At 44.8% G+C, this 11,292-nt stretch overlaps 1 protein-coding gene and 1 long non-coding RNA gene across 10 annotated transcripts in view; one reads left to right on the top strand and one right to left on the bottom strand.

The window, feature by feature from the left end:
* Positions 1–5,184, top strand: part of LOC119522640 (E3 ubiquitin-protein ligase HUWE1-like) — a 22,293-nt gene extending 17,109 nt beyond the window's left edge. For all 9 annotated transcript variants that reach the window (XM_037821133.1, XM_037821137.1, XM_037821135.1 and 6 more), the window contains 5 exons: positions 500–1,103; positions 1,796–1,917; positions 2,023–2,179; positions 3,319–3,451; positions 3,724–5,184. In XM_037821133.1, coding sequence (XP_037677061.1) covers positions 500–1,103; positions 1,796–1,917; positions 2,023–2,179; positions 3,319–3,451; positions 3,724–3,964 — 1,257 coding nt within the window. In that variant the 3' untranslated portion in view covers positions 3,965–5,184. The remainder of the gene's footprint in view (positions 1–499; positions 1,104–1,795; positions 1,918–2,022; positions 2,180–3,318; positions 3,452–3,723) is intronic.
* On the bottom strand, positions 4,664–10,932 carry LOC119522644. The gene is made up of 4 exons (XR_005214492.1): positions 10,827–10,932; positions 8,178–8,251; positions 7,768–7,887; positions 4,664–4,964 (listed from the first exon to the last, which is right to left on the bottom strand). It is a non-coding gene; the product is annotated as an uncharacterized LOC119522644 (long non-coding RNA).
* Between the last annotated feature and the right edge of the window lie 360 nt (positions 10,933–11,292).

Consider the following 11,292-nt stretch of genomic DNA (forward strand, 5'->3'; position numbering starts at 1 on the left):
TACAGGAAATTTTAGTGACTTTGTCACGTAGCTACTTAGTAAGCGACAGAGCTGGCCTTAGAATTTAGTTTGGGTCTAGTCCGTTTTTTGTTGTTTTCATTTGCTTTTTTGTTTGTGTGTGTGTGTGTGTGTTTAATAATAAGCATTGCTACCGTTTATTCATGGCATGCCTTGTGCCAGGCACTATGCAAAATACATGATCTCATTCAGTCTTGACAACTTTGCAAAGGGGGCTAGGTATCCTCCCCATTTTATAGCTACAGAGACCGAGGCTCAGAAATGGTGGCTTGTCTGTCTGTCTCCCTACAATGCCCTTGTTCGTTTCTCTAGGCTGCTTGGCCTCCTGTTGGATAAAACTCCTACATGACATCTCTCCTCTGCTACCAAAGCTGTCCAAAGGCGAGGAGAGTCTGGAAACCCAGTTGTCTCTCCTTTGTCAGGAAGGCTCCTTTTTGCTAAAAAAGCCCCTAGACCAAGCCTGTCCTTCTTTTCCTGGCAGGTGTTTCCCAGCCACTTCATACAGCAGCGGACCAAAGAAACAAACTGTGAGAGCGATCGGGAAAGAGGCAGTAAACAGGCCTGCAGCCCATGCTCTTCACAGTCCACCAGCAGTGGCATTTGCACAGACTTCTGGGACCTATTGGTAAAACTGGACAACATGAATGTCAGCCGGAAAGGCAAGAACTCCGTGAAGTCAGTGCCAGTGAGCGCCGGTGGTGAGGGGGAAACCTCCCCCTATAGCCTTGAGGCCTCTCCACTGGGGCAGCTCATGAACATGTTGTCACACCCAGTCATCCGCCGGAGCTCTCTCTTAACTGAGAAACTCCTCAGACTCCTTTCTCTCATCTCAATTGCTCTCCCAGAAAACAAAGTGTCAGAAGCACAGGCTAATTCTGGCAGCAGTGCTTCCTCTACCACTGCTGCCACCTCAACCACATCTACCACCACTACCACTGCTGTCACCACCATGCCCACTCCCCCTGCTGCAACCACCCCTGTCACTTCTGCTCCAGCTCTGGTTGCTGCCACGGCTGTTTCTACCATTGCCGTAGCTGCTTCGACCACAGTGACTACCCCCACGACTGCTACCACTACTGTTTCAAGTAAGTGTGGATGTAGGCTGGGAGCTGTGGGGTGTCTACTGTTACACCCACCTTACCCCACTTCTTCATCCAGGTATTCCTCAACGATTCCAGTCGGCTTGGTTTGTGTTTGTGAGAGCCGAATGTGTTCATTTTCACCTTCGTCAGTTCCAGTTTTCTCTTTCTCCTCCTTTCTTTCCTCCCGCAAACCCACGCAGACACTCCTGTGAAGACCAGCGGGCGTTCACTGAATGTGGCTTCCCTAGGCTAGGCACCAGCAGAAGGGGAGAAGAAGGAAAGTCTCCATCTTCAAGGAACTCCCAGCCTTTCCAGGCTGGCTGAAATAGTTCAAGAGCAGGCAGGATGCAGTGTGAATCAGGGTAGACAGAAGTAGCCAGACCATCCCAGGAAGTAAAGGAAAGGGGGAAATCAATGAGCCTGCTGTAGCAGATTCGCAATAACTGTCTGAAGAAGTAGGTTTTGAAGAATAGAAGAGGCTATGGTGGTAGGTGAGCAGTTGGGAGAAATACGTGGCACTCTTTGTCACTTTGGAAGGTAAAGTCATAAGAGTCCTTGGCATGTCAAGTCATTTGGGTCTGGCTTTGGTGGGTGGATTTTTTCCCACTACTTTCCCGTTTTGAAGCCCATGGTTCTGCCACTGAGGTCTGACTTGTGAGTTTCACGGAGGCTTATCGTGTTCTGTTTCCTCAAAGCTTCTACTACTATGAAGGGCAGCAAATCTCCAGCAAAGGTGGGCGATGGGGGCAGCAGCAGTGCAGACTTCAAGATGGTATCTTCTGGCTTAACAGAAAACCAGCTGCAGCTCTCTGTGGAGGTGAGGTTCTTCTGACCTGTCAAGGTTGGGGGAGGAAGGGTAAACAGGGGATAATGTCTTGGTTCTTGAGTTGGGGTTTACCCTTTCTCTCCTTCTTTTCCCTAGGTGTTGACATCCCACTCTTGTTCTGAAGAAGGCCTAGAGGATGCAGCCAATGTGTTGCTCCAGCTCTCTCGGGGGGACCCTGGGACCCGAGACACTGTTCTCAAGCTGCTGCTGAATGGAGCGCGCCATCTCGGTTATACCCTTTGTAAACGGATAGGTAACGGCAGCAGTAAAGCGTCTTGTCTTTCTTAAACCTTTCACTTAGGTGTCATCTCTCTGGAAGCCTTCCTTGAACCCCCAGCCCGAATCAAACTCCTGTATGCTCCTACGGCACTGCCCCCATGTTCCCCTCTGTCATAGCACTGATTGTGCACTGATTTCCTCTGCTCCATTCTTTGAGGACAAGGATGGGCTTCTCTCTGCATTTCCAGTGCCTGGTACACAGCAGGTCATCAGTGTTAGGTGAAGGGAAAAAGAGCATGTATAGGAACAGCAGTGCCTCGTTTCTTTTCCATTCTGGGTAAGATCCCATGATGAGCCTGCTGAGGCAGCTTCACCCCCTCAGAGATCTTCAGGCCCAGGAATGGGAAAGTCAGAATGAGATACCCTCTGCCTTTGGACAGTTTTGAGGGTGTGGAAATGCCGAGAACATTCGCAAATCATCTAGTCTTCTATTTTTCTGAGCAGGAAAAATAAAGCGATTGGATGAAGGAGCAGAACCACGGTTTCTTTCAACCCAGAGAGTTTCTTTGATCTCTCCCTCCCCGATCCCAGTCATGGGTCTCGAGACCCTAGATCTTGGCTATCTACTTAGTTGTCTTCCTCCCACCAATGTCCTTGGACCATACAGAACCTGGCCTCTGACCTTTCTTTGCCTCTACCATTTTTCAACACCCATAGGCCAGGCACTGTCCTAGGCACTCCGTGACATGATTATCTCCTAATTCTCACAGCAACCTTGCAATGTTAGGCAGTTTTATTCCCATTATTGAGATGGGTAAATGGACATGGAGAGAAGAAATTTGCCTGAGATCACCACAAAACCTCACTAAGTAGAGGAAGCATAGAATTTGGACCCTGGCCTTTCTGCTTCCGAAACATACTTTGTTTTTTCCTCTGTACTGAGCTGCATTTCATGGAGAATCAACAGATTCTTGAGGCCAGGGAAATTTGTGGTCCCCTGGTAGTTGATCCATGAGCACACATAGGAAACTGAACACAACAAAATTCCTGCTCCCTCTGGGTTCTCTGCAGCTGTGCAAAGAGGGTAGCCTGGGCAGGTTTCTTGGAAAGGTTTGGTTTTGAGCTGCTTCAGTAGGGAAGTCTCAGTAGCTGCTGTTCCTCTGCCTACTTCAGGTACCCTTCTGGCTGAGCTTCGGGAATACAACCTGGAACAGCAGCGGCGAGCCCAGTGTGAGACCCTCTCTCCTGATGGCCTGCCTGAGGAGCAGCCACAGACCACCAAGCTGAAAGGCAAAATGCAGAGCAGGTGGGTGGGAGGAGCCCTTTAGGCTGGGAAGCCTAGAATCTGGGGCATTCTGAAATGTGGCTGTTGCCTGGTTTCCTGGTCGTTTCCTTTCTCTAGGTAGATTCCTATCTGTCCTACACATGTTCAACTCTATTTTTTCCTGCTTCTCCCTACTTTTGAGACTTCCTTCTGAGGGTCTTTACCCCTCTAACTGCCACCAAAAAGCTCTGCTTGCTCTGGGTATTTATGCTTTGATGCTGTCAGTATATGCAAGCCACCTCTGCACTATCCAGGTTCGACATGGCTGAGAATGTGGTAATTGTGGCATCTCAGAAGCGACCCCTGGGTGGCCGTGAACTCCAACTGCCTTCCATGTCCATGTTGACATCCAAGACGTCTACCCAGAAGTTCTTCTTGAGGGTACTACAGGTCATCATCCAGCTCCGGGACGACACACGCCGAGCTAACAAGAAAGCCAAGCAGACAGGCAGGCTAGGTATGAAACTACAGTATCCAGTTGAGGGGCAGGGGTGATGATGGAAAACCCGGAGTCCCTGGAGGGCAGGGATTACTGTCATGTCTCCTTCCTGTCTGATCTTTCCAAAAGGAAAGTGGTGATCCTTTGTCAAAATATTGGTGGCTATATTCTATATCTCACTCAAGCTGCCCATATGGGAAATTCATTAGGGCAAGTGATTAAATGTACAAATACAAGAAAGTTTTTACTTGAGGGGGAACAACTGACTGTCACTATTGCAAGGGATTAAAAATGGGATAATATGTGGAAAAAATACAATTAATGGAAACTAGGGTCAATGGTTAACAGTGTAATATCCTTTCATTAATTGTAACAAAGGCAATATACCAAAGCTGAATGTCAATAAGAGAGGGCTATAAGGGAGGGGTATGGGAAAAAATCAACTCTTAAGTATATATTAGACATCTGGAGAAAAGAGCCAAGTGGACTCTCTGAAAGCCATCTCTGTTGTGCCCACTTGCCCACCTGCCACTGTTACCACTGGTGCAGGTTCCTCATTCAAACCTGATTTCCCCAAAGTCAGGAGAGATAAGCAGCCACCAGGAATTGGGGGAAAAATGTGTTTCTTAAAATGGGATCTACACTCGGGGATGGGGATGGGGATGGGGATGGTGTTGGAGATTGCAGCCAAAGGCAGAGGATCACTTGGCTCAAGGGGAGCAAAAGCAGCAGGTTGGACAAAATGTTCAGAGAACTCAGCTGAGGGTTTTATTTGGTGAGCTTTTATAATAGTGTCAAATTTAGGGCTTGGTTTAAATTTTTCTTTCATTTATTAATGTTTTAGTTCATTCCTAATACATTTTAATGAGGAAACAATTTGACTAGCTCTCCAGAAGAACAGTCTTCCCATTCTTGTTTGTTGTTGTTGTTGTTTTGTCTCTCCCTTTTGTCATCTGCCTGTCATTCTGCCAGTCTGTTCGCAGATCACCTAGTAATCTCGAGGTTTTTCCTCCATCCAGCACTTAAAGCTAATCCAAGACCTTTGATGGTCCCAGCCTTCAAAGAAACATAATTTAATAAAAATTCAGTTAGAAAATAACCCAAATGGTGCTTCCTTTGTGCGATTTTTCTCATTCTCTGAGGCTCCACTGTGGGCAGCCAATTCAGCACCTGGCAGTCGGCCTAGTGGCACGGTCCTTGGGCCTTCAGTACATGTCGTGGTAACCGTTCCGCAAGGCGGAGCATCGAGTGGCACCTATGACTCCTGCCTAAAAGGAATTTGTTTCTTGCTGCTGTTTCTTATATTCATACTGCCTCTTTTTCTCGTTTGACATCTTTTGGGCTCTGTGGTGATGGAATGCTCCCACACCTAGCTACATTAATGAGCCGCCAGCTTACCCTGCATTAGCGTCAGCGTAGTGAAAATGCCTGCTCCTTTCTTAGAAAACAATAGGTCACCCTTTCTGCTCAAAATCCCCCTTCCCAAGCTTTGAAAGAGTTAGCTAGAAGAAACAAAAAGGTAATGATTAGCAGACTCTAAAACATGAACACAAAAAATAGTTATAGGTTGCTTGGTACTAAATAATAGGAACTGTTATGCCTGTGCCCAAACACTGTGTCTTGCTACGCTTCAAGGAATCTGTCCCTGCTAGCCCATTGATCACTGTGTAAGAATAAATGATGTCTGAAATTTAGCCAAACTATTCTAGTATTGCTTGCCTAAATGCTAGTGCGTATGTTACAGAAAATTATAAAAATAAAGCTCTGATGCTCTGCTTGGTCGGAGATTTTTCATCTTCGTACCCGGACACAACAAGGTGTCTGTCTCGTTTTTTCGCCGACTCCAGCCCCCCTATCAGGACCCTGCCCGTTGCTGAGGGTTAGGCCAGCCCTCGGCACTCCACCTCTTGAAAAGTTTCACTTGACCTGACCCAGTAGTGTGGGTCTAGGAAAGCAAGAGCATGTCCTTAGCCTGATCCACTGGTTCTGATGCAGATGGCTGCTAGGCATTTCCCCCTTTTTTTCAATATTCACACTTCTCTGTGCCCTGGTCCTGCTCTGACCCCTGAGACGGCAGAGACCAGTTAACCCTGTTCCTGTTATTGAGCTGCTTGTCAAGGGGAGGAGACAAGGATCAGTTCTGTGACATGTAAAAAGGGGTCTCTGGGTGCACAGAGCAGAAATACCCATCCTTGCCCACAGGGTCAGGGAAGGTGTTCCATTCTCCATGGCACTTGGGTTGGATCCTAAGAATAAATGGGAGAGGAGGGAAGGATAATCTTGGTCAGGCACCAGGAATTCTGAGGCTATGGCATGGCTGGAACAAAGTGGTGGCTGAGATGAGGCTGGGAGTCTAGCAGGGTTTAAAATGGAAAGAAGAAAGCAGAAATCTGTAGACTTGATTAATAAACTTAAGAACTGATTCTTTAAAAAATCAAAATAAACCTCTCACTATACTTTTGAAAGGGGTGCGCAAATTGGGGGTGGCACGTGAAGCTAGGAGTACAGATGGAATAATCCTAAAGGAAATGAAAAGCGAATCTAATTCAATGGCATACTACAAAATTCTGTCACATATGATTTGCCTGTGGAAGGTGTATGTTGTGATAAACGTTCATCATCTCAATGTCAAATGAGAAAAACCTTGTCAATAGATAAATATAGGTAAAGATACTATACTGCCTTGATAAAGTAGTCTGAAACCGACAGCCAGCATCACACTTGAAAGGTGGCCAATTATCACCATCATTTACACTGTTCTACCAGTTATAACCATGTCAAGAAAAGAGGGATCAGAAGGCACAACTGTTAAAGAGAAATTACTTACTAAATTAAGAGAATCAAAAGTTATCAGAACTTACTGAGTTCAGCAGGAGGCCTGCTTATATTGAACAAAAAAATCATGTAAAACATTTATTGTCAACAGAAGTTGTGATAAAGTCATAAGATGGAATCCTATACAGCAATAAAAATATCAATTACATTTATTGGCATGCTCAATCTCAATGATCAAAAAATTTCAGGAAAATATTTACAGTACAACACTACTATATATGAATGTAACAAGAGTATAAAACACCACATACATGTGAAGGAATAGTGCAAAACCATGCATAAGAATGACAAAATACTGCACTATATTTAGGATAACAGTTTTGGGAGGATGAGAGAGTGAACAGTAGGGGATGCGATTGGGAAGAGGTATCATGGAGGCCTTCAACTACATTGGTGAAGTTATATTAAGCTAGGTAGTGCTGGGTACATGCATGTTCCATATAGTATTCTTTATAATCTTTTTGTATCTGAAATAACGGGTAATAAATTTTTGAGATCCACAATGTTTTACATTTCACAATGCATTTGAGGTACGTAGCAGGGGAGATAGCAGTCCTAAATTACTGGTGAAGGAATTAAGGACCAAAAGAATATTTTTAATCATTGACACAAGTAGAATAAGTGGTAATGTACAGAGTAATTTCATATGTGCCACTAAGTCAATAACAGCCCTAATTCTACATGAAGGCTAATTAATAGCTGCTTACATGATATGAATAAACATGCCTTTTTTGACCCCTAATAATTCCCTTCACTGATCTGTTTGTGCATTATGATCACCACCTCTTGTCTCTATTCTAATACCCCCTTCTCTTATGATTAGGGTGATATAATATAAATTATCATCCATAGTTGAACAATTTTCAGAATAAAAAAAAAAAGGATGCTATTAATAATTATGCTGAGCAATAGGTATAAAACAGATAAACTGGGAAATAGGACTTCTTGTGACACGTGGCTGTCCTGACTGGGAAAACATAATTATTACCCTTCATAAACATAACTTTTTTAATAGAACACTTACCATATGCTGACAGCACTGATAATAAGAAATCTCTGCCCTCATTAAATTCACTGGGATGAAGGAGGCAGGTGGGGCCACACAGCTCTAGAACAAGGTGTTAAAGAGGAACGTACGTGGGGCCTGTTGGCACACAAAGGGACTTAGTAGGCAGGGTAGCAAGATTAATCATTTTCTTAAATATGAGCAATAACCAGTTATAAAACATAATAGGAATATAGATTTCTTCACAGAAGCAACATAAAATACTTAAAATAACCTTAAGAACCAATGTTGGTATCTATGTGAAAAAGAAAACTACAACACTCTTGTGAGAAGCATAAAAAGAGACAAATAAGTGAAGACACAGTGTTCATTTACATAAGAGTACAACTAAAATTGGCCTCAATACTTGCGAGAACACACTGACATACCAAGCAAGGTGGGAGCCAAATGGGTAGGCCTAACAGAACCTCATATCCATGAAGATTTGGTGTGCTGTGGTCGACTGTAATCAGAAAATGCAACAAAAAAAAACGGTCAGGGAAAGAATGGCTTCATCAGTATCAAGATTGGGAAAGTTGCACAAGGTTTAGGAGGTGGGGGTAGGGGGGAGGAGGATATAAAATTAGCTCTGTACTTCACACTAAATAAATCCCAAATGGAAGATTGAAATGGGAAAAACGTGAACTTTTTTTAAAGTATGATATGGAAGTATAGGCAAATATATAACTGATCTTGAGATACAGAAAATCTTTCTAAGGCTAAAAATTATGGAAGACATCATAATGGAAAAGATTTGTATATTTGACTGCTAAAAATTTAAGAGACACCATAAGTAGAACTAGAAGGCAATAGCAAGCTAGTAAAAATGCATCTATAAGAGGTAATGGGTTAATCCTATATATATATTTAAATTACAGCTCACTAAGAGAGACACTTCCCAACAGTAAAACAGGCAAGGACATGAAAAGGCAGTTTACAAAAGAAGAAATACAAATGATCAATAAGCGTATAAAAAAGTTCAACCCTTTTAATAATCAAAGATCCATTAAAAGCTCAATGAAAACCACTTATCAAATTAAAGGAGTGTATATGCTTGTATGTAAGTTAGTGAGGGTAGGAGAGAATGTGAAAAAACAGGTATTGTCATACATTGCTGAAAATTGGCACTAACTTTTTAATGTGCAATTTTATAGTATCTATTGAGAAAGATAAAAGCAGCCCCTGATATCCGGGAGCTGTCCTGGCACTCACAGCTAGGTCTTGGTGTTCTCTGTTGAACATAATTTCACAGAACATCAGACAAGGCCATTCTGTGTGACTGTGATGGATCAAGACAAAAACGAGACCACTTCATAATCATGCCTGAACACAGACCAAATATGGACATTGCCCAAATCAGAAAAGTCACCAAACATCCCCTTCTCTTGACTGACATGAGTGCCTGCTACTTCTTTACCAATTACTGCTTTGGCCTAGCTGTAGTCTGCCCTCTTTATAGAAGTGATTTATTGAGATATCCAATCATAAAATGACCCCACATCCTGATAGTATTCAATCTAGAGCAAAGCCCCACTTCCTTAAACCCTCCCCCACATTACCTAACACAAGCCCAGATCCTATAGTACATCTTTTCTAACACCCTTTTACTGGGACACCTCACAGTTCCCTATGGTGTGCGTTCTTCTCCCTCACTGCAAAGAGTACTAAACTCAACTTGTTCAACTACAGCGCACGTTCACGTTCCTGGTCTTTCACTGCAGGGCACTGACTCAGTGAAGAGCCTTAAAATATACATACTAAGGTGCCAAATAGTATGCATTCTCTTCTTCTACTTACGCTTTTTAATATTCACAAGTAAACTGGCAGCCCAAACTTTTTGACATCACATGGTGTGTGTGTGAGTGCAGTGGGCCAAGATGAATGGTTTAGAGGGGGGCATATCTTCTCCAGCTCCCCCAATCCCCACCACTCATTCTCAATTATACTTTCCTGCTTTGTTCACTAATTGACAAAACCTGTATTGAAGACCTATTCTGTGCCAGGCTAGGATGCAACAGTGAGCACATGCCATAAATTCCTGCCATGATGAAGCTGACATTCTAGTGGGGAAGGCAGACAATAAACAGATTATGTCAGGGAGCGAATGATACATTCTCTGAAGAAACACAAAGCCAAGTAAGAGGATAGAGAGTTGAGGTGGGAGGCTATTTTACTTGGGGTGCTCAGAGTTGGATTCTCTGAGGAGGTGATATTTGAGCTAAGATCTGCTTAGACGAAGCGAGGGTATAAGCAGTTAGGGGAACTCAAGGAAGTGTATTCCAGCCAAGGGAACAGCAAGTGCAAAGGCTCTGAAGTGGGAATCATAAGCATATCATATTTCAGACTAGAAGGAGGACCAACGTGGTTATAGGGAGGTGAGTAATAGAAAGCGTTGTAGGAATTGAAGTCAGAGATGTAGGCTGAGGCCAGATCCCAGGCTTATACTCTGAGTCAAGTGGGAACAAGGAAAGGGTATTGTGCAGAGGAGGTGCGACCTGAGTTTCAAAAAGACTTCTCTAGCTGCTTGTAGGGAGTGGATGGGAGGGGGCAAGCGAGGGGGCAAGCATGGAGGCAGGGGAAAGCCTGAGGAGGCTGCTTGCTGACTTCCTCCTGGCAGGAGAGGAGTTACTTGCCTGAACCCTTAATAGGTTGATGTATACGTATGCGCTTTCTTGCAGGACATACAAGGCACTGTTAAAAAGGTAGGGGACTGGAGGCCCGGGGTATGCCCAAGATTCACCCTTTGCTATTTGAGGTTTTCGTCTGTTATTACTACTAGCAGTAGTCGTCATTCTTGTTTTTGTTCTCTGATTTTCACTGTGGGCGTGAATTTCAACTACTGAAAATACATAACCTAGTTTTACGGGGCGCGCTCACAATCCTTAGGTAATAGAAGCAGCCTGCCCTGCCCAGTGCGCACGCAAGGCAGCGACGCCCTGTCCAATTCGTCCTGGTTTGTCTGGGGCTTTCCCGGTGTCAGCACCAGAAGTCCCGCGTCTCGGGGAAAGCCGGACGGTTGTTCACCCTACGCGACTGACCTTGCTATTATGGGCTGGCCGGGACAGCAGCCGGAAGAGGAGGCCGTGGTTGAGGGCGGATGGAACTTGGCGCCGCAGCCCGGGCCCTCTTCAAAACGCAAGAGGCCTCTGGCCAATGGCAGAGCCGGACGTGGAGCCCAGGCGCCCTCTGCCTGGCCACCTGAGGGGCGGGACTCAGCCAATTAAAGCAGAGCTGCTCAGCCTGAGGCTCCCCGCCCAGACTCTCCCGGACCCCGCCTCCTCCCGGAAAAAGTGTGTGCGTGGGGAGGAGAGGGGGTGACTCTGTGTGTCTGTGAGACTGGATGGCTTGGGCTGAGGGATAATATTACAGTGTCTGGGAGGCTGTGTGTAGATTTATCTGCAAGTGATTGTATCGCTGAGTGTAACCGTGTACGTGGCTGGTTGTGTGTAACTAAATGTGCTTGTGGGTGAGCATGCAGGCTGTTACTGTGTGTCTGTGGTTCCG

Source organism: Choloepus didactylus, chromosome X (assembly GCF_015220235.1).
Source record: "Choloepus didactylus isolate mChoDid1 chromosome X, mChoDid1.pri, whole genome shotgun sequence".
NCBI classification, from domain to species: Eukaryota; Metazoa; Chordata; class Mammalia; order Pilosa; family Megalonychidae; genus Choloepus; species Choloepus didactylus.